The sequence below is a fragment of the Rhyacophila brunnea genome, unplaced genomic scaffold, assembly GCF_057557595.1.
Source record: "Rhyacophila brunnea isolate RB1 unplaced genomic scaffold, BYU_Rbru_1.0 scaffold_4, whole genome shotgun sequence".
Classification (NCBI taxonomy): Eukaryota; Metazoa; Arthropoda; class Insecta; order Trichoptera; family Rhyacophilidae; genus Rhyacophila; species Rhyacophila brunnea.
In genome coordinates this window covers 400,644-425,076 of record NW_028233068.1, presented here as the reverse complement: position 1 = coordinate 425,076, position 24,433 = coordinate 400,644, and the positions used below count along the sequence as shown (strand labels likewise).

General features: G+C 32.5%; 2 protein-coding genes across 2 annotated transcripts in view; one reads left to right on the top strand and one right to left on the bottom strand.

Moving 5' to 3' along the window:
- The window catches only part of LOC147066714 (uncharacterized), a 1,113,477-nt gene that overhangs the window by 1,028,188 nt on the left and 60,856 nt on the right, over nucleotides 1-24,433 (bottom strand). The window lies entirely within an intron of this gene.
- LOC147066715 (uncharacterized) lies at nucleotides 557-23,014 on the top strand. Its single transcript, XM_085955054.1, has 3 exons — nucleotides 557-984; nucleotides 21,610-21,753; nucleotides 22,282-23,014. The coding sequence occupies exons 1-3, from the start codon at nucleotides 949-951 to the stop codon at nucleotides 22,411-22,413; spliced, it is 312 nt and encodes a 103-aa protein (XP_085811180.1). The 5' UTR covers nucleotides 557-948; the 3' UTR covers nucleotides 22,414-23,014.

Genomic DNA, 24,433 nt, shown 5'->3' with positions numbered 1-24,433 from the left:
ATCATCATCTGCCTAAATCTATCCACTGCTGTATTAAGGCCTCTCTAAGCTACATTTCTTATATACTCATCGTTTACAATATTCCTTATTTAAATAAAAATAACAAATAATGACATGATATCACTATCAGATCTTCGTTCGAAATTTAGATGATAATATACACTACCTCGATAATTGTATAATTTTATCTAAATTGCATTTTTAATTCAAATGAAAAATGACAAATACTAGTAGAGTAGGTAATTATAATTACACAGTTTCATAAATGACATAGTAAAATGTAAACAGCATTCACAGCGTCTTTGCTGTTGGCGTGTTTTTAAGGGGCTCGGCGTCATTAAGAATATCATTGAATCATCGCTGTCTCGTTGAGGTCTAGTCGCCTTGGCTGTAAAAGAATTATTATAAAATCGAATATCACGCAGCGTATTAAATACATCTTATATAGACAACATGAAATAATTATAATATTACACACTACTCGATGAGTTTATTTTATTCTTTATCTTACACAGTTCCAACGCTTATAAAAGCTCTCGTCGCTTACTCGCATGTCATATTCAGTCGCTCGCTTCACGACAACGCGCTCAGAATTTGATAACTAACTATCACTCCATATCGTAAATTTGAAAGTGCTACTCTTACACACAGTAGTGCAATTATAAATCTATAATAATTAATTATAAATTGTTTATTGATCGTCCCATACAACCGAACAGGATAAAGTGCCTAAGTGTTGATAAATCAATAAATTAATTAGGAAATAATTTCATATTGCAAATCGTTTGTGATTTTGAACTGATTGTGTGATAAGACAATCGTTTGTGATAAAAATACGTCCGGATAAATAATCAAAGTGAAAAATATTAATAAAAAGTGATCCGGGAACGTCTCAGCGGAAAAAAGGGTTTCGCGGAAACAATCGTAAAGAACCAATATTCATTTAAAATGGCATTTGGAAATTCTTCTTGGCATTTTTCTACTGTAAGTTACATATTATTAAATTATTTTATATGTGAAACTAAGTAAATAATATTATTAAAGTATTTTAAATAATCTCCACAAAAAAATATATCATTTAATTGTAATAAGAGCTTAAGCATAATAGGTATAGGTACCAATCTTTTGTTAACATTTCAACTAGACAACGTAACAAATACACTCAACACAAATATCGGTCATTAGACATTACTATTAAAACGACTTGTGAATTTAACCCAGCCTTGGGATTTTAACCAGCGATGCACATGCAACAAGAGTCATATCCTTCTATCCTGTATTAAAATATTGACACCTTGATTATTTATACAATTCATAGATAAGTACCTATATTTAAAAATGAATGCTAAGCAAGTGGAACTATAAAGCTTAAAGCTGCCTCGCTTTTTAGGTTAAAAAATTCTTATTAAAACGAAAATTTTGACTCACAACCACAGACCACATTAATAATAAGAATTATTCACACATTAAAACCAGTTACCATAAACCAAGACTTTGGCGGCAGTTTTAGTTTATGACTTAATGAGGGGCATGCCATTAAACGCAAGAAATACAGAGCAGAAGGAATGTCATCAAATATTAGCAATATTTAATGCGCGTTGTGTTTACGTGACAAACTTTAATGCATATTATGATACAGACGTAAATATTGAATATAACATATTCTTTAACATGTTTTTATCTCATATTTCTCAACACTCGAGAATCTTACCTTCTTACAACCACACCTAGAAGGTAACAAACTCCATCATTATTATGTGTGTTCCCTGCTCAAAACATAATACTGTTACGTCACCGCTTAACAAATGAATTGGATAATATTTTCATTTTCTTGTGAACGTCATAATATGCATTAAATTGATCCTAATCTATTAATATAAATTTCCGCCTAATAATATTGTTCAACCCATGACCGAAATATCTAGGTAATGTGCGTATCCTTAAATTGTTATAAAATTGTAATATTATACGTTTACGTGGTAGAACTCCATTATAATGGTTTTTAAACAAAGCTGAAAAAATCATTTACGCAGGCAATTGTTTCGGGTTATAAAACCATCATCGGAATTATGATTTACAACTAAAACCAGTCAAACATTAACTGTTTAGTATCCTGCTACTAAGTTTCCATTTTCTTCTCTCTCGCTAATTTCTTCCTCCACTTCTTCTAATGTACTCAATACAAATAAATGTATTCATTTATTTATTATATTTTATGTTATACTCTGGTCGTCTTGATTGCCACTCACTAATGTACTCACTAATGTACTCACTATGTTTGGACACCTTTCAGTTGCTAAAACGTTTAGTGATAACTAAATCACTCGCCACTCGACTAAAATACTACCATAGTCTGAACCAGGCTACGTCTAACGCATAACTTCACATATTTATATAAATATGACTATTCCCATGACAATGATATTACATATTATAATAAATAAAACATACTGGTAAATTCCACTTCTGGTCTGTCGGTTCTACTTTTTTACACAATAAGTACATACCCAATGATATAGTTCATTGAAAAAATGGACACATTATTGTTCTGGTGTTAATTGTCAATTAAATTACTTGCTGGGTTTTTAGCACGTAGGTCCTTTAAATTAAAGGGAATGGGACAACTGGACGCCAGGACAATTGGACGCCGCACTGTCGTAGACACGTATACAGAACGTAGACGAGGTATTTTAATCAGTTTCTATCTACTACTTAGTAGTTTTAATTCATTTTAATCTTAAAATTTTGTTTTTTTTATTGTGGATTGAGAATTATCATGCCTAAGGCTTTATATAAAATAAAAAACTCTTTTTTCGTTGGAACTTAAACATATGCACGATTAAATCATTATTTCCGTGTGCATATTTAAATTCTCACCAACTATTAAATGATAATATAATAATTTAAATATAAATAATACTATTAAATATATTTGTTAAAAGTACCTATAAGTACCTAACGTCTATTTAATTTCGAATTGCATGGCGTCCAATTGTCCGGCGCCAAATCTTCCTAGACCCAAATTAAATTATTGACTAACTTTAAGCTGTTCAAAGTAAAAAGTTCCCTTCTATTTTTGGAGCAAGTAAAAATGGTAAATATATTTTTAAAGCTTTTGGTGAAAACCGAATCCATACAATAGATTGCCCAATATCTAAAATTTTATTTTCAACATAAATCGTAAAATATAAAGTTGTCTTGCAATCTAAAAAAATAAACACTTATTCAACGAATCTTATTTCCTGTCAGTGTTTATCTTGATAGTAATTTATTTATGATTTGTTTTATTTGCGTTAAATCTATAAAATTATCATACAATTCAAGGATATGTACCTTTTCTTTTAAAATGTTGTTCGCTGTTATGTACTTTATTGTAGCCAGTATTGTTGCATTTACATCTGCTATCGATAGGGCAGATTCAATCATGTTTATTATTATTAATAAAAAACAATTTGTAATGTTCCAACATTATTTAGGTAAGCACATGAATTTTTCATGAAATTCGTTTTTTTGATCGTTTCATTTTCAAAAAATGTGAGTTTGGGCTGGTGTCCAAGTTTGTTTTACGAACCGAGTGGGTAATGCATATGTATCATTACTTTTTAAATAATCCAACTAATTTCGATAAAATTATATGTTTTTTACTATAATATGTATGCTTATTTTGAATACAGAATATAACAATATATTATATTATCTGTTATACATTAGCCAAATTTATTGACTTTTGGAAAATCACAAAATTTTTCCGCATTGTAAAAACAATGTCACCTTTTAACGTGGTGGTCAAAAATTAAGATCTAGATAATCTGTAGACTTTGTATAAAAAACGTATAGGTATGTCATTATACAACCTTGTCTTTTCTCATCACAGAAATAAACATACTTATAATGGTCTAATAAAATATATCAATAAGTACCACAAAAGATTGTTATTATAAATGTCATCGTGTTAAAATTGATAATACAGCCATATTTGGTACACTTTTTGAAATTATTATTTTGTCAAAGAGCGCAGTTATATTATATGCGGTAAATTTGTCACTGCAGTTTGTAATTGAGTCGTTATCTCGGAGAAATGGCAATGGGAAACATTTGTCGTTCTATAATGTATTTTCGAATAGTCAAATGTATTACTATCTGTAGATCCATTCTTACATATTCAAAAAATGCTATAAATATAGTATGAGCAAACTATGTAAAAAATATTGTTCGACGCCTGCCTTAACCAGTACCAAAATACACTAACTTATGCAAATTTACACTGAAATTATGTTTATTTCCGCATGCGTTGTGGACGTTGAATGCATGTGAAAATGCGCAATTCCGGTTTGTATTGTGTAATGTATACAAATCAAATTAGATGAAAATAATGGAATTGAAAAAGCAACGATTGACGCATCCCTGAGTACATGACGTACTTTCAAGTGACACATTATAATGTAGCTATCCGACGGCTAGATTGGCTGGTGATATAAATTTCAAATCAACGCTTTTTACAAACTAGTCAAATTATTAATTCTAGCTATAATTTTCCAAACTGGTTTAAATTCGAACATGCCAATGAAAAAATACTACACTGGTTTGAACCAGTTTGATATTTACAACCTATTCCATTCTCGGTAGATGCTAGACTTGTGATTTTCTATATGACATCTTCGCCCTTATTTAAATAGTAAAAAGAGGTCAGTGGTCTATAATAAAAGAGCGAAATCGTCCTGATAATAGTTCATTTAATAAATAATTGTATTGCACCCATTCTCCAAAGTCAAGCTGAGTGACCCTAGTGGAATATTTACATGAGATTATTTCAAAATGGCCTTTCGTTCAAGATATCGCTTTGTTTTTCGAATAATATTTATTATAATTAGCATAAACTCGCGCACAATATGCAAAAAGTACTCGGATCCAAGAAAAAATATTATTCGAATAAAATTGCGACACAATTCTAAAAAAATGGCAAACACAACTTGCTGGAATCAAAGTTGATAGCATGTCAATGTTTACATAAACACATGTATTCATATGTCATGGTAAAAACATAGATTCCCACAAAGTTCCTAATTGTATAAGCGTGATACAAACTTCCGTGATATTCCTTACGTGAACGAAATAGTCCAATCACCAGGTCCCATTTGAACACATTTTTAACCAATCTTTGGAACCGTTTTCTAATTTGATGACATCAATTCAATCAGATGTAGAAACTTTAACAGTGTAAAACAAATAATTATTATTGGTCAAATACTATTATATGTATGTTGTATGCTTACATACTACAGTCTGCAATTTAGAAGAGATCTTTATATAGCTACGTATTTTTTTCGACTTATACGAGGTATAAATAAGAACTCGCCATTCTGGGCAGTGTTTACCTGTGTGTCCCTGATAACTATCTTAGAAATAGAGAGTATCAGTTGTTTATTCTCCCAAGGTGCAGATTCAACCTGCCACTGGTAATGCCAATTGGGAGGGCGCTAACTATGTTCAACCAAATTGCTTCGGTTGTTGATAAATTCCACGTGCGTGGGGGTGACTTTGGGTGGACGCTATTTTATAAATTATTACAATAGGGTTTCCTTAGCAAACTCGATGTACTTCTTTGAACTTTTATAGATGTATAATTGTATTTTCACTCCTTTTGTATGTTTATATTATGTTTTCTTTTTATATTTTCATTTTATCGTTGTTATTATTTTTCTTCTATATAATGGTTCATGGCATGTTGTGAACGTCTTAAACTTATAATTTGTAATGCCCACAATATGTTAAAAAATTAATTGAAATTATAACAATAGTATAACATTGTTATATTTATATCATCTACGAGAAATAAAATGTTATATCCGCGTTTTGCCAAATTGACCAACGAACACCGATTATTGTTATATTTATTTTTTTAAATGTGGGGTTTTATTAAGGACCTAAAATCAAGTATTTGTACAAATTTTAAGTATAATTTACAATACCGAAAAGTATGACCCTATTATGTTTATGTAATGTATGTAATCTATATTTAGGATAATATCCCAAATTCCTAAAGGGTTACGCTACAATGTGGACGTATATAATAGTTCAACAACGTAAATTGTAAATAAAATATATATTTTTAGTTAAGTTAAATACCTCTCTAAATATTGCTTACTTTTTTAAATTTTATGACATTTTTCGTTAGAGTCCTTATTAAATAATTTTCATGTTATATGTAATAACTTTGCATAATAAAAGAAATGTCTTTTAATGTTGTTATTTCCTAATAAATGATTAAATCCTTTTCTAAATAGCAGCATTATGCTATTCGGCGCAAAATAAGTATTGATGATTGAATTATCATTTTCAGGTCAAAGCACAGCTTAGGTTAAGGAACCTTTGTTTTATGAGTCATTTCATTATATTCAATGTCAACTTTTCTAGAGAATAATAAGCCACGAGCTAACTTATTATCTATTATTTCCAAATCCTCAACTATTTTTATCACATTATAATGAAAAGTGCCTACTATCAACCATATAGGTAATACAACAATAAAATAATAATTATTAGTTTCCATTTCGTTCATATAAAGAGACACGAGAGGATAGCACACGCGGTGATAACCCAAGTACATACAGTAAAAACAAAACAATGATTCGGTTCGTGGATTGTATGCGTACGAATACGTATACCGTCGTCAGCGGTGCGAGTACATCGGCTGCCAGGTAATTAGTAGCACTACAAGGGGTAAACCAATATGTAACCAAACACCTTAGAATAAAGTATACCAATGTGACTTGAACTCGCGTTTATCGCAATCAGGGCGTCCATCTTTACCAAACTATAGCAATCGAAACGACAGCTTAATCGGTAAAGCTCACCGTCTGGATTACGATGGATGTGAATTCCCATTCCAAGTCCCATTAGATGCATATTTTGTTTTCTGCGATTTTTTCAAATCAGTGTGTCTCTGAGTTTGTTCCAAATTATGTACTTATGTTATAGAAAACATAATCTGTTTCAATTACTTCCATAATCATTAAATTTTATGATATTCACATACACTTCGACTACTAATTCTTTTGACAAACCGAAAATTATAATACATCTACTCTTTTATATAGGTATTAAAAAAACAATTATAATATAGTCACTAGTAATACACAAAAAATAAATTAAATATATATATATTACTAGGGAATCCAATCCCGAGCCAAAAATCTGATTCCGGGATTTCGGGGTTACAATTTGAAAATCCCGGGATCCCGGGACTGGTCCCGGGATTGGCATTTTTTTCCATTGTCAATATAAAATTTGTATATTTAAAAATAACATTGATAAAATCAGTCAAAAATAAATCTAGTATAATTTATACTATTTAAGACATTTATTGTTAATATTGTATACGTTCAATCTTAGAAATACATAAGTTTAATGGAGTAAATAATATTGTAATATAAATAATAATGTGAATTCAATATGAGATTGCTGTTTCTGATAGTAAAGACTTAATGAATGGGTTAGCGAGATTTAAAATAGTAAAGCAACTCATGGTGTAGGTACTTATAGCCTTTCCGCTTCATAAATCTAATTAGTCGGCTAAATATGAAACTGCCGTAAAACGTATGAGATCATGGTGAAATTACTTTGTTAATAGTGCGAAGCATTGTTTTTTTCCAATCATTCTCATTTTTATTAATTTATATGAAAAAATAAAATGAATCAGCAACTTACAAATGGATATAAATCAAACTTCATTCAAACTCAGTTTATTTCTAATGTAGTTATTTGTTATTAAAAGTATTTTTTCTGTTATATTTTCGTTTTTATTTTATTTTCCATAAAAATTGATAAAAAAATCAATCCCGAAACTTTCGGGATTATGTTTATCAATCCCGGGATTCATAGGTATCGAAAATAGCTCGGGATCCCGGGATTGGAGTACCTATATATTACTAACCTAAGCGGCGCATACATAAGTGTGGTCATCCAGAAGAAAGAATTTTCAACCCACGCATCATAGTATTTTGATCGACGCGAAGAGATAATTATGAGTAAATAGTCTGTAGCTATGTGCTACGCTACTGGCCACACCTCTACGGAGCATAGCACATCGCAAGCGCGCTGAGCTTTGCATAAAAGCTTTCGCTTTCATGAAAACTCTTAAAATGGTATGGCATATTACAGTTTTAACTTCATATATATAATAAAAAAAACGTTACTGGTCAATTTTTAAATCAGCTGTAAATCATGTCGCATTGAATAATTGTAATTGATTATAGGCAGCAAACATTAAAATCATACTAATACATTTGTCGTAGCCGCACCGCCAGATAAAAAACGTATTGTATTATATTTTTATGCCCGCAATATAATTCGATATTTTTATTTTTAATACATACATTTTATTTTGAGTTTCCGGATGCTACAGAGCTTGAATTACTTACCCCACTTTGTAAGGTGTCTACAATTTTTGTATAATTGGGGGTGTAATAATTAATCAAACCATTTCTCAAACATGACTCCAAATATTTGTCCGTTAAAGATTGTTCTGTACTACGATTTTATAATTTTCATTTGCGAAAACACTGATTCGCACAAGTATATCGAACTAAAACAGGCGTACAATTTTCAGTACATGTTAATAGATTTGAATAGGTACTTATCTGTTAATATTTATAAAATTTATCTTGAATAATATAGCTTTATATATTAAGCTTTATATATTATTAAAATGAAGCTTTTGCTTTAATGTAAATATAATTTTGCAGCGTAATAAAATTATTTCCTCTTCAAGTTTCAACATATCAATACGAAAAAGTGTCGAAAGGGTTCCTGCAATTACTTCTGCTTTGTTTTTTGGTAAAACATGGAAAAGTCATAAATAAAACCATGCCATCTTGTTTTTTTTAAATCTTCTGTGGTTAATTTCTTGACCAAATTATTGAGTTGTTGCATCATATATAGTAGATGGTGTTAGAATTAGATAATTAAAAATTCTGATAAGTAATAGAAATATGTATAATAAATAAAATCCCATTATACATTCAAATTATGAATAAATAAATTAAATATTTTTGACGATCGACCCTAGGCCTTGTCCACATGGCACGTTTTCACTCGCGTGCATTCCAGGGACGTGTGACCTCATTGAGGTGTCCACATGCACTCGCTGCGAATCGCGGCGAGACACACGACATGTGCACAAGACCGTATTGACACCCCTGCTCTATGATGTACTATGTTCTTAGTATATAAAAAATCCTAATATATTGGCCTCAATTGCTTAGTTTTTAGTATATTTTTTAATTTAATTTCAAGTCTCTTATTCAAGCCATCAAACGCCGAAATAGGTTTCGTGGTTTTCGCATAATTACGTGTAGCATGGGATTATAATTATATTATACCTTTACCTACTAATAATAGTAACAAACTGGACAGTAAGCTAATTTTATTATAATTATTAATATCGGGTTGAATTCAGTAGGTACCTGCCTATATTATTATTCTATCACGTAAATAATGTAGAATAAATATTTACCTCAATATTTCAAAGAGACGCAAGTAATTCATTATTGTCTCTAATTAAAATCAATTCCGCGTCAAACAAATCTGTTTTTAGATATGTATTAAATATATTATTTTACTATCGGATGTTTTCGGGTTATGCCAATAATACAGTATACTCGTTGAACGTCACTGTTCGCTGATCATCCACGTTTGAAAAAGTTTTTTTTATTCTTACACACTACTGTCAATATTATCGAATACTTATCGTAAGCGGGAAATAAAATATCCGAAACGACATTAAAACCGACTGAAAATTATCTTATTTTTTTTTTATATATTTCACACTCTATTGATAATTGAATGATTTTTGACCTGCGGTGAGCGAAATCTGTATAAAAAAAACGAAAATTCTTGAGATATCGTTATTAGGAATATTAATTTCAACATAAAAAGTATATTTACATATTCTAATATATTATTATTATGTAAGAATTAAGATTGTTTTCGCGAAGTCACGCAGCCCCCCCCCCCCCCCTCCTATCTAAAAACAAAAACATTTTCATAAATGAACGCCTCTTTTTCTGCATCACGTTGTGATTTCGTGAACAGGTCTGATGCTCGTAAAGAAAAATGTTAAATAATATTCTGATAAAGTACACGTGTACTTGATAAGTTGTAAGAACGTTGGAAAATTTACAATATTGGATATCTGTGTTCAAAAGTTATTTTCTTAGAACTACCTGTCATTTCATTGTTAGATACTGTTCAAAATCCGGTTTTCTACACTCATCCAGTGCTGCTATCAGAAAGTATTTATATATTTATATTATATTCTTCTTCTTCTTCTTTAGCCATATCCGCCCCTTAGCTGGAGCATATGGACACCACGCGGCGCCTCCAAGAATCCCTGTCGCTCGCCAGTCTTCTTGCTTCGTTCCAGGTCAAACCAGCATCCCGTAGCTCCGCCGTATAGACTCTGTAGATTGTATTTAGCGGCCTTCCAGGACGCCGGAATCCGGTCGGCTTGAAGAACAGGCAAGCCAGGTTAAAGTTCTCTTCTGGCATCCGCAGCACGTGGCCGAGCCAGGTCCAACGTCGCCTCTTCACTTTCAGCGTGATGAGAGGCTGTAAGCCGTCAGTATACTCATCCGTATACTGAGCTTCGAAAACAGATGTTTGCGACGAATACTGGGTGTGCGGTGGTATGACTTTAGGAGCAACGAGGAGATAAGAGAACGCACCAAGCATATTTATATATAATATATTATAACTTTTAATAACAATTCAGTATTCTATAAGGTGATAATATTATTATTGTATTGACTGGTGTATTATAGTTCGAAAATTTCACAAAATAAATGGTTTCAAAAGCGTCTAAAGCCGTGGGTCTAAGTTTCGAAATGACCATCCGGCATATTCAGATCTCATTTTTCAATATATTGTGATTCAAGGAAAATAGCCTTACTTTAAAAAGTTACGACAACCTCCACCATGCCCATATGCTCCACCTTCGGGGGAAATTGGGATTTCACGTTGTTTTACCTACCATTAATCTCATTTTCTATATGTCCGTTAATCTTCAAATCCAAACGCAGTCCAACTTGGCATTTTCGCATAAATTGGGCGTAAAAATTATGTTGCAAAATTAGTCAACTGATGTATTGAATTTGTACTTTATTTTATTTGTGGATTCTAGAAACAAAAACGGCAGTATAGGTATAAACAAAATACGACGATTCCCGAAATTTTCGAGAATTCTGCGTGACGTTTTTTCAAGTATTCAATAACCTGGGAATAATAGTCCAGTATTAAGTTGTTGGGTTTTCACCGTTTGTTATTCCTGTCATGTCACCCCCGGAAAGATGAACGAACGAGGAAGACTATAATACGGCATACACTGACAATGCAACAACGACATCAAATAACTGTGAAAGTCTCAAACAACATATAAAATATTCCTCCTGAACAATATTGAATTCCCCAAAATATTTGTTTAATTCGTGGTTGCCTTTTTATGCACCATACTTATCATGTTTTTCACAAATACTTTTATGGTGGGGAACTTGAAATTAGTACTGTAATGTATAATTATATTTCATACAACATGAACTTAAATAATTACAAGATAAAAATAACTTTTTATATACCACGTTTTGAAATTTTCTGTTGAATAATATAAACTTGACCTGCTCATAAGGACTTGATTATGTATTATTAATAATTTAGGACAAATGTGTCGCTAGTTTTCAAAATCAACCAAGTCCATAATATATGAATAGGAGAAAACCAGCTTTTTGTTTTCTCAAATACACAGTCGCAAGGGTGAAAGTTTATATTATTTCGAGTATAGAATATTGAAAATTAATAAATATCACATTTTGATAATGCAGAAATGTTAGAAAGCAGTAGTGTTTTAGCAATTCACAAACAAGTAAAAAATACCTAAAGGTGGACTTGGCTGATTTTGAAATGTAGCGACACAAATAAGGCAATTGTCAACTATTTTGCAACAAACAAACAAACAAATACAGAATACTGAAATGTCATTTTGATTTCCATAATAACGCACGTATATATTAAGAATTTAGTTGCTAGGACCACCCCCTTAGCAACCAATAATAGTGAATTGGATTACGGATTTCTTCCGAAATAACTTTTCATACAAAACAGAATTAGCTGAAAATTAATTCAATTCTACTTAAAGATGGCTAAAAGTATTAAAAGAATGCATCGGCATCGTATTCTGATATATTCTAAAAGTCTCAAATGTCTAGCTAGTCGAGAAGATAGTTAAAAATAGATTGCAAGATTTGTACTGGATAAACAACCAACGGAAACAAGAATATGAGCTATGAAAAACGTGGTAAAATGCCAATAACTAGTTTATAAAACCATTTTAATAATTCATATTTGTAAATAATGTAATTATATACCCATCGTTATGGGTCATTCAACACGTTCCAAAAGTAGGCCTATGTAGATTGTACAGTGTAGACCATTCGATATTTCATCACATAAGATATAAAAAATATTTTTTTACAAGGGTCACGGGTGCAGCCTTTTATTAAAAACTAGGCCTATTCAGCTGATAACATTCACATCACTCGTGTGATTTATAAAAAAATATTCAGGGCCCGAGTGAGAAGTTTAAAGTGAATGTCTGAGATTTGAATTTATAAAATTTAAATGTAAATAGCGCTCACGACGGTTGAGCGGTAATGTGTCGGCTTATAAAGTCGTGAGTCTCAGGGTCAAACCCCGGGTCTGACACAATTATATATTGTTTTTCCATGTTGCGTTTGTACCGTTTGTAGCCAGATATTAAACCTACTAGATAGAGCAAATCGCTAACATCCAATTCTAGTCTAACAAAAATCTGTTACGAAACCCGAAAGCCCAAATTCACACAGGATTGTAGAGCTATTTAAAAAATGAAAAATGTGTTTGTGTAAATTAATAATTTCGTAACATATTTTAAATATATCATGTAAAATGAATGCCTGAATCATGCCCTGTAATTGCCTTTCTTTAAATGGTCAAGTCATAAAAAATGTTATCCTGTGTTTACATTAGGCCTACATCAATGGCGTATAGATAAGTAAAATCTAGTTTTTCTTAATATTGCGACATGTGTAGATATTTATTAATTTTGTTTACAATAAAAAATGAATATTACATGGCCAACGATAGATAGATCGTCAACCGACATCTAATCATTATCATTCGTGATTCGTGATTCGCGGTACGCAACATCGATTTTTTACTAATTTTATATTAAGAGCATACTTCAGTGAAACGGCAAATAATTTTCAACTATAGGTGCGACGAAATTTCGGACTGGCTGCCAATCGGAGTGTGAAAGTAGAGTTGTGAACACTTAAATTTTTCTGTGATGGTTTGATGGATGGATGGATGGATGTAAAGATGACTAAAAAACGTTACTTAAAAAAGAAAACATGTCAATGAATATATTATTATTATTACAAATAGAACAATAAACATAACACTAAATGGACGCATGTTGAATTTTTATGACAAATTATGTTTTGTTCTGCACGCATCGTTTGCACAATCTTCGCGTCGCGCAATCACGATCGTTTTAGACCGTGCCCCAGCTGAAGTATAGCCATAACTTTACTTGGACTACAATTATTATTATTATAACAGCATTTTCAATGAGTTTTGGATAAAAACGTAACACGCGTTATATAAATTTTTTATTTAATTATTGATTGTCATTTTTGTTTCCAAATCATCATTGGCACAATAACACAATCACAATACATAATAATAGGTATTGACTGCCTTCAAGAAACGTCCTTCTCCCCTGTCTTCCGCAAATTCCAACCACTACCATCACTAACTTCTTGGCTGATGTCGTTATTACGAGTGATGACTAATGGGTGATGACTGATGATAATATAGAATTCATGTTTTTAATAAAGTGATTAAGATTAGTTTTAAATCCTATATTCTATATTATTCTAAACGTCTTTGAGAGAATCACGTAACATAGATATTACTTTGTGACGATTGACAACAACTGAGTCAGTAGATAAAAAAATTATGATATAGGCCTATTTCACATAATTTATTTGTATCAATATTATAAAAACAAAACCTGATTATTTTTTTAACGACAGATATTAAAATATAATATGTACTCACATAAGTATTTATAACCTCTTGCATATTTTTAAATCATTCAAATCTTTTTTTCCATATGTTATATACTTTAGTGTTATGATAGTCCAAGATTGAGAAATAACACACACGGCCTATTTTTCTTCTTATCAAATTATATTATCGTGTTTTTTTTTTCAATAAGATTTCAAATATTTGGTTAAACGTAATGCGTCACATTTGATATTATGCACCAAATTAATTGGAGCGCCTACATATGCACGAAGCATCTACATAAATCACTTCATATAATATAAATATATAAGTATATAATATATATTATATTAAAGTAGGTACATAACTATGTCATCACTCATTATCAGCCGGCAGCTTTCGTCAAAATTTTCACTGGTAGGTAGGTACCTACCTACCTATATGATTTGCAGAAACATCTTCACAATTTTCTGAATCAGAATCGAAGTTCCTTGATAATTAATTCGTCGAACGTGACTATGCCATGCGAATGCCTCAAATAGCCGATCTGTATTATTAATTATTTTGATGTGAATATTGAATAGATGCATACAATACTGAATACATTGTAATCAAACTAAGAATAGTAAAATTGCTAATACAATACTAAATCGATAGCAAGTATGTATTAGGTACGTCGCTAATATGATTATATTTATTTATATACTCGTACCTACTCTCCAACAAGAAGATTTGGGCAAAAGCCGGAAGGCGCTGTTGTCGACTAAATTGTAGGAGCTTGTTAGTTCACAGTTTTAACACGTAGCCAAGAAGATGTTCGAGTATACACAGTTAAAGGTGAAAACGCATTTGATTTCAATTTCAATAATAATAATATAAGTAATCGTGCCCTTATGAGACATCCGCATAGAACAATTAGATCATGCTGTAATATATTTTTCTATACATACTCGTAATATCACTATTGAACAATGACATGGAATTTAATTATCTCTTATTATGAACATATTATTATCTAAATATTTATTTAAATGTAAAAATCATAAAGCCACCCCTCAAATAGCACATTATTGCATACAAACGACATGAAGCGATATCGAAAATACATCCACTTGCGTTGTATTGATTTTTCATACTGACTTTGAAGAAAACTTTCTTATGTCTTCCTTATAAGTACCCAGTTTCCACGTGCATGGAGACGGATAAATACTGACCGAATTACATGAAATTTTATTACTATCCTTTAGTTCGATTAAACATCGTGATAATTTAGTTAATTATTATGACTATGTACCAATCTATAATTCAACATAGAATCAAACAAATAAATGAAAATTGGGCAATATATTAAGTAAAGACACTTAAAAGACAAATAATAAAACACTGTAAATAACGACAATTATTGAAATTGTACACAACTAGATAGGCAATAACTTGATGTCCGTCAATATTTAAAATATCTTTCCCAGTCTCCTGTATATACCTGAAGTACCTACCTATATGTAAATGAAACGGTGGGTACATAATTAATCAAACCGCATACGGTTTCAGTCTATGGCGTAAAACCCACTTAACGCAGCAAGTGTGGCTCTCGCGCAAAATTTCACAAGTGGCGCGTAAATCAACGAAAATACAACGTAATCAAATACGCCAGCGCCCACTGGATTTGACGACGCATTATGCGCGCCCGCCCCATGAGTCATCGTTTTTTGGCTTCTCGGCGATACGAATGAACGAAAATACAATGCAGTCCATTCATTGAACGCGGCGAGCAAAATCACGCTCTGGAAGCGTCGTCGATCGACGGGCGAGAAGCCATTATTTAATAACAGAGAACTCATTGTTTAATTTTATTTCGTGTCCGATTTTAATTACAAGTCCCGAGAATTTAATAATATTTTTATTGCTTTGTTATGACTGTTATGAGAGACGCTGATAAAAATAATTATTTTGTGCTGCTTGAGCCCCTTATTAGATAGGTGAAGGGTAATGCGCGGGTGGGAGGGGGCCTACTCAGTAGTGAGCGCGTCGAGCGCTTTTTTGGTGGACTTTATGCCTATGGATGGCCTTCTATTCTGCCTCATGTGCACAGTGCACCAGTGCTGTTCGTCGACCGATGACCGATTTCTCGCGCCGTCTTCAAAGCACACCCTCAGAATTCAAAGATTGTGGATTGACATATTTTAATTCAATACACGCTGTTTCCTCCGAAAGGGGGGGGGGTGTAGGTAAATGCGCTGGACCCCCCTGATTATGAATGTCACGGTGATATCGTCTGCTTCTTCTTTCGGGAACATGTTTATGTTGATTGACAACGCGGAAGTACAGGCGGAAACAGGGCGTTTATTGTTCGGAATACAGTTAGGTACAAAGTACTACAGCGTAGGAAATATTCAAAAATATTTTTAAAAAAAATAAATAAATTTAAAATGGCGGTGACGCCGGGAGCGCGGCGCCACAGCCGACGTCCGCAGAGACCAAAACCCGAATGACCCTATTAGGGGTTGGTAGGGCAGAGTAGGTAGTAATAATACCCAACAAACAATTCACAATTCTATCTCTGAAAAATGACAAAAACACTCTGCATATTATGTACCTGGCTTATTTCTGAGAATTTCGCTCACTACAGAAATAGTCAGCTAGACCTTTTTTAGGTACCTGCTTTGAAAAGGCTGTATTTCTTTGCTAGGTAGGTACATATTTTGAATTATTTGAACTAGGTACAAATACATATTTTTTTAAAGTAGGTAATCTCAAATCAGATATTCTAGGTGCTAGGTACATTGTATGGCTGGGAACTTTGCTTTCAATATTTATGTAGGTAAGTGTACGAATTTAATACCTATTGGTCAAAATTGGATGAAGGCTAATGTAGGTAATAATATTAAAAAATGATATTAATAATTACTATTTGCTTACGGGCTAGAAATTTGCCTCGCAGTCGATCTGTTCATGTTTGCATGAATCAGCCCAATGATGATTCAGGCCTCATGGCCTTGGATCCTCTGAGGATGCCATGGTTTATACGGTATCAACGCGTAGGTGCCTACTTGGAATTGCCAATTATCTATTGTCTGAAAAATATTCCTAAGATCCGAAAATTTCTGGATCCACAAGTCGAGTGGGTTTCCGGGATTTTAAACCTATCGTGTACCTAGTTTTGGAAGCGACTTTCGCCGGTTTTCTGACTGACACTAGAATATGGTTAAAGTAGTTTCAGTCAGTTATTAAAATACTACTAGTTGCTGTCGAAATTCGTCCATGCTTACCAGGGAATTCAGAAATAATGGGAACTGAAATACATAACGGGTAAGGCGATAGAAGGTAACCGACTCGAGTAAGGAAGAACCCGGGTTAAACTTACACACGTGTCAATAATACATTTTACGTCGAATACTAAAAACTGCTCTCGGTTTATGCATTTACGCTCATTTAATGTTGGTTTATTACACACACCATTGCACGTGCATAATGCGTGTCTCATTTTCGTAGGACACTCACACATTCAAAATCCTGCTTCACAATGCGGCGTATTGAATATGGCCTACTGGTATTCTATTTATTATCTGTTCTGTGATGCTTACTTACTCTCTAATAAATATTCAAATACACCACGTACATAAAACAAATAGTCACTGAAGAATGTAAGCGCCGTTTCATTTTCTTAACACCGAACCCCGAGAGGAACTTGGTTATTACGAGGAAGATGGAACCGACTGAATTTGCTCGTTATAACGATTACTCGTTACATCGTTATATATTAACACTTTTCGCGCCACGTTATATTTAAGCATATAACATAAAAAAATTGAAAATCATCGTAAAAATCCCCGAAACAAGCATGGCATTCATAATATACAAAAGAAGTTGTTTATTGTGATGAAGTGCTTAGCCGCCGGCGCTGGTAGGTACCTACATACTGACTTCACAAAGCTTGGATTTTTATATGCAATTTCAACCATATGCCTGGACACTTTTTCAATGTTGTCGGCGAAACCACCAATTATGTACTTGGATACTTAACTAGTGTCATAAACATAATCCGATCCCGGCAGCATCCGTCTAGTTAACTACCCAGTCGGATTTTATTGCTTAGGGTCGAAAATGTTGTTTTTCGACGATCGACACATTAACAGTTTTGTACGGTATACCTGAGAGTAGCTCCTTATAAAAGTGAATAAATATAATATGGAGAAAATCATAAACTAAAATGTCAACGAATGTTTCCTCATTACATCCGAGATCTCACTATTTCTGTGATCGAAATAACAAAGTTCGACTGTATTAATGTACGCGTGCCTCAGCGACGCAGGCTACCAACGTTTTTTTTATATTATATTGTATTATTAATATTATTAAAATATCTTCATTTCATACAAAATATGTACATAGATACACAAATTTAATCTGTCTGTAGTGGTAAATAATGTCGCAACGCGTTTGTAAACAAAGTTAAGCTAAAGTTCACCGAATTCGCCGAACGAAGGACAAAGTTAATAAATAATAATATTCTATAAGTATAAGTGATTCCCAACCAAGATTCTGCGAAAATCTGTAAAAACTTGCAAAAAGGGATTTTCCGACCGTGTCCGATCCTAATAAAATCATAATTTACTAAAACCTCAGAACTTCCCTTCGCCGAGTATTCAAATCTAATAAAGATACTTACATATTTTTTACAACCTCGAGTCTAAACAATCAATCAAAAATATTTTTTAAAAATCCTACCAATATGACTATTGCAATTTTTAATAGCCAATAGCGGTTTATAGGTACTTATCTTTACTGATACCAAATTATTAAATGTCTATGTATGCTGTACAAGTGTACACAATTCATAACGTTTGTTTATTATGTAGTTATCCCTGTCCTGTCATAGAACGTGCTATTCAGTATCAACTCACGGATAGAGCAGGGCCTATGTACGTAGGTAATACCACCGAATATTTAATACGTATATGTTTAATAAAACTCTCAATAAAAATCAACATGGCTGGGTATTTAATAAACTAAAAGAATAATAATTATTGTCTGATATATTTAATACATTCAAAACAGCCACATCATGTTTTCTAATCTTACCTATGTATAAAATCGAAGCTACCCGTACACCGGGTGCTTATTTCCTATATAAACGTTTTTCACAAAGCATACTGTATAAACTATCATTCTACTTCACAAATCCATTTTCAGACCCGCATGGCCAGTAGGTACATTTAGTATGGCACGGGGCGAGTCGTGGATCGGCCCCGTCAATATTTGTGTCAGACCGGTGGGGATTCCGCGGATATTAAATCAAGTTAACGGCCAAAAAGGTTGGGAATCGCCCCATTATACACAAGTAGCCTTACAACAATAGCTATTAATAATAAGTAATAATTAATATCGCGTATTTATTCACAACAAAATGGCGATTATCGACTATTTAATGGTCGTTTGTGGCAGACAAGTCTTTTATCAGCCCCAGACAGTCATTCTCTCGCAAATGAAATGTCCAGTAAAGCAAGAGAGCAAGTTTGCTTAAAATGAAAACTCACAATGGTCTAATTCAAAAAAAAACTCGATGTATCGTATAATGTAGAACAAGTGTTTCCCAACGTGGGGCGTACGCCCCACCGGGGGTAGCAATTTGAATGTGTTGGGTGGCAATGCACAAATCATTAATATTTGATACTTACATTTTTTCTCACGCGGTTGTTTAAAATTATTGGAGAATGACAACGCAGACATGTTGCTTGTGTTAAGAGTTGGGTTTCGGGAATTTCCCGACGGGAATTCTCGAGAAATTTTCGAGATTTTCCATCCCGAATCTCGAGAATTGAAATTTTTAACATTTCGGGAAATCCCGGATCTCGAGAATCTTTTCTCGGGATTCTGGATTTCTTTATTATCAAATATTAATTGAAAAACGATTTTCTATATGAAAAAAGTGGACAGAAAACACAAAACGCTCAAAGACTGATCGGGACATTTAACACAATTGCCAACATCGACTCAAAATGTTTCCCATTCATTCCCTGATGTTGCAATTTTTGCAACATCAGGGAATTTTGCCTCTCAAAAGCGTAGGTATGCGATTATCAGACGCAGAGATTGACAGTGTTTTTTGAAATTTCATTCCAGTAATGTTTTGAATTATTTTTGTTTTCCTACTTCTATTTTGTTTGTCTTCTTACATAAATAAAAAAAAATGATTTTTTTTTAAAATTTGTTTTTACACTGGTTTTAGGATTTTCACAGGTTTTTTTAAATTTCCCGATATCTCGAGAAATCTTTTCTAGAAATCCCGAATCTCGGGATTAAGATTTTCCCGGTAAATACCCAACTCTACTCGTGTTATGGACAGAGAAAATTTAGTTTCTAAATAGCTTTCACTGCCCTAAATGATATAATACATTCAGTTATAAAATGTATCAACTTTATCCAAGCAAATGCCAAATGTGAATGTCTCTTCAAATAATCTTGTGAGGATAAAAATTCTGAACACAACAGACTATTCTTTCGTACCGAAATAAGATGGTTGTCACAGGGGAATAATTTCCTGAAGAGATTCATGGAACTATTTGATATTGTCAGTGAGTTTTTAAATGACAAATCCGAAATGACACTCTTAAAATCAGTTAATGGTCATGCATTTCTGAGTTTCTTCACAGATATCTTCGAAAAATTACATACTTATGTTAAAATAAACAACTGCAAGGAGCAAACAAGGCCATTATTGATGCGAAATCTGAGATATTTGGCTGAAGCCATTCATTGGACTTCTGCAAAGTTATAGAAAAATTAGAGATACTCAACCATTGAGCTGATTTTTTTAATAAAAAAATATTTTCGGTATTACCAAGTTTAGGTAGCTATTTCTATAAATACCAAATGATTCTCCACGATTTACCGCCTTTCGAGTAACTACTGCCCCTAAGCGACGCCCAATCTGCTTACCCCCACGGGACGTCACAGAATTTGCATCCAAGGTTATCAAATTTCCTTAATATCGGCGGCCATTTTTTTTAATCATGGTACCCATTAACAAAAGGATACCGACCGAATCCTGTATGTTCGATAATAATCTTAAATATAGTGTATCGATTAAAATAAAACACAATATTATGTAGTACATATTCCACTTGGTTAAGTCATTGAATAAAAAATACATAATATACCTGTCATTAAAAACTAAAATATTTAGATACAACTGAACGAGAAAATATTATGTTTTCATAATTATTCAATTAATTACCTTAAATAAAAATAGGTACGCATTTACAACAAAATATACTCAATTGACTTTTATCAGTACTTACAAATTAAAATACAGAAATGTTTTCTTAAAACAACTAGAAAAGTTATAAAACAATTATAATTTTTTTTGTAGTCATACGTGTATAATAATATTATAAGTTTGTATTAAATTATATTAATATATTTATAATAAATTGTTTTTAAGTACCTAGGTAGAAAAGAGCAAACTACTTTGTCAGCGAAACTAATAAAGAATTTTCCTTTTTTCAGATGACATTACTGCGTATGTCCCTGATGATGATGGTGGTGATCTGTTGGCTGGGCGTATTGGAGACGGAAGCCAGACCCAATTGGGCGCTGCCAACGGTTGCTTTCATCAAGAAATTCAAAGAACAGTCACAGTGTGACCATGATGTGAGTACACTCTTGTGCTATACTATTATGTCCTTCCAACCCGCCGATTACATATTACGGAATATAATAACATCCATATTATCTAATTCTTATTATTCAATTCTTATTAGGGTTCGAAAGTAGTATTACTTACAAATTTTATATAAAGAAAATATTCGAAATTGTTAAAATTTAGAATAGTGTTGAGTATTTAGAAGTTGTATTTGATTTATGTATTCACCGAGTTGAAAAATATTTCAAATCATATGCAAATTTTTCTACAACAAAAAATTGAAAACTTTGAACAACACAACTACCTGTGTATGTTGCAGTTATAGGAATTACGAAATATTTCAAATTATGAAGTTGCTGCGTTGCCTATAATATTTATTATATTTTACTAAAAGTGAATTAAATACCTCTCAATATTTATAAGGTTTTAAATAATGAAAGTTCCTACGTACTAATGTCAAATGGACGAGCTTTAGTTATTATCCTAATAAATCTTCATTACTTATTAAAATAAATAGTTATTTATTTTGTCACCAGAGCGATCTTCTCGAGCTGTGCCAGAGGTGCGCTAAAGCGACCAAGTCCAATTTCGCTTACCCGATGTGCTGCGCAGACCAGGAGGGCGCCATCAGCTGGTGCAAGGATTACATTTACTTCGGCATTCAGTGATCGCCACTCCATGCAAACTGTATCAAAAACTTGGCTTCTATTCATATCCTATAGAACTTAAGTTTACAGGTTGATTTTACTAATATATGAAACAAATATGTATGGGAAAACTGAAAGGTATGTCACAACTGGATAACATACACCGGTGACAACACCATCTTATGTACGGTGAATATTTTCACCCAATTGGACCGGTTCTCGGCGGCATGTCTTCATCCAGCAAATATTCAGAACTCGTCCGCACAAAGAATTTTCATATATCAACCTAGCTTAAAGCCTGGCTTCTTAACTGAACGCAGACTCAGATGAACAGTTCAGTCCGATGAAGTTATCATTTAAAATTTAAATGTAACTGACGGGTGAATCTGAGGTGATCGTCTCGGTGGGTCTAATCACTCTACTCGTTTCAATCCTCTAAGAGTCGAAGCAGTTTAAGCAGTCTACGCAATATAATCGCATTGCATGTTTTGGGAAAGTCAGAGGCCGATGATTAAATTATTTGTTTCAAAAAGGGTCAAATTAGGATGTTTTAAAGGGCACTTTAGTATTATTCCGGGTATATATTTATTAAAATTATTGATGAAAATTTGCCAGATTTTTCAAAAAGCAATAATGTAAGTCCCTTTTTAAACAACTGATTTAATTATCTTACATTATAGTATAGACCTCTGTTATATTAGTTACTTACTTTGAATCTGATTTTATTGGTATTTCCATTTAATTTTAATTATAAATTGCATATATTATTATAATACCTATATATAACTATTGTAAATAAATCAAATAAAACCAAAAGAATAAGTTTACAGAGATTAAAAAAACCTGTGTTTGAAATAGTTTTGGCAATAATAGTATTGTACACAATTATAACAGATTCATACGCCTACATAATATTATGTAATATTAGAATATTGGTGCATTTATTTATATTGTAAGTGTTTTGTGATATTTTTAAGAAAATCGTATGTAGTTTGTAATAGGTAGGTTATAATACAGATTATGTCATGTATCGTATTATTTCATATGATATATTCAACTCTAGATCAATAATCATTCCAAGGTTGCAAAATGTTTTACGTATAAAGTCACGTAATCCGCTCACTCAATTATATTTAATTATACGTATGTGCATATTGGAAATTAATGTATTTGTGAAAATGATAACAACCCATCGCATACCAGTATAAATTATTGTTGAATTGGATCGCACCAACTGATAAAATAAAAGGGCATGACATTGAATTTTTTAAACTACTTATGACCTCACAAGTGGCACCGGTTTTATGAATGATCCGATTTGAAAATAATTTACTATTAACGGCTACTACTATTGCTTGCATTAATTATATGGATTTAAAATAACAGTATGTATCTCTAAAAAGCCTTCTTATAAATGTATACCCACGGTGGCCGCGCGGCTTAAGCGTTGGACTATAACGCCGTGGGTCCCAGGTTCGAATCCTGGGTCTGGCAAGTACACATATTGTTTTTCAATTTGTGTGTGATTCAGGGTATGGACCTAATAGGTTGAGCAAGTGGCTGACATCCATTTCTCGTAAAAACAAAATCTGTTAATACAAACCTCTACTCTGTGGAGGCCCATATAATCCTATTAGGATCGAACATGGTCAAGGAAAAAAATGTATTGAAACCTCGTTACATTAACATGACAAACTAAAATGCATATTATTAACTATTGAAAATAGCATATTCTTTAACACGTGTTTAAGTTTATCCCATATTTCTCCACACTCGAGATATTTAGGCTGTTATACCACACCCAGAAGGGTAAACCGGTTACCATTAATTTTGTGTTCCCTGCTTGAAAGTAACCATGCCGACGCCTAAATGAGTCGCCTGCACTCTCACAAGAATCTGACACCATTCTACTGTATTTTTGTTAGCGGCTCATTATCCAAATACTTGAAATCATTAATATCATTATTAAACTTTGTTATAATAGATTATATTTTGTATTTTAATGGGTTTGCATTTAATCTAAATATGTACATGATGCATA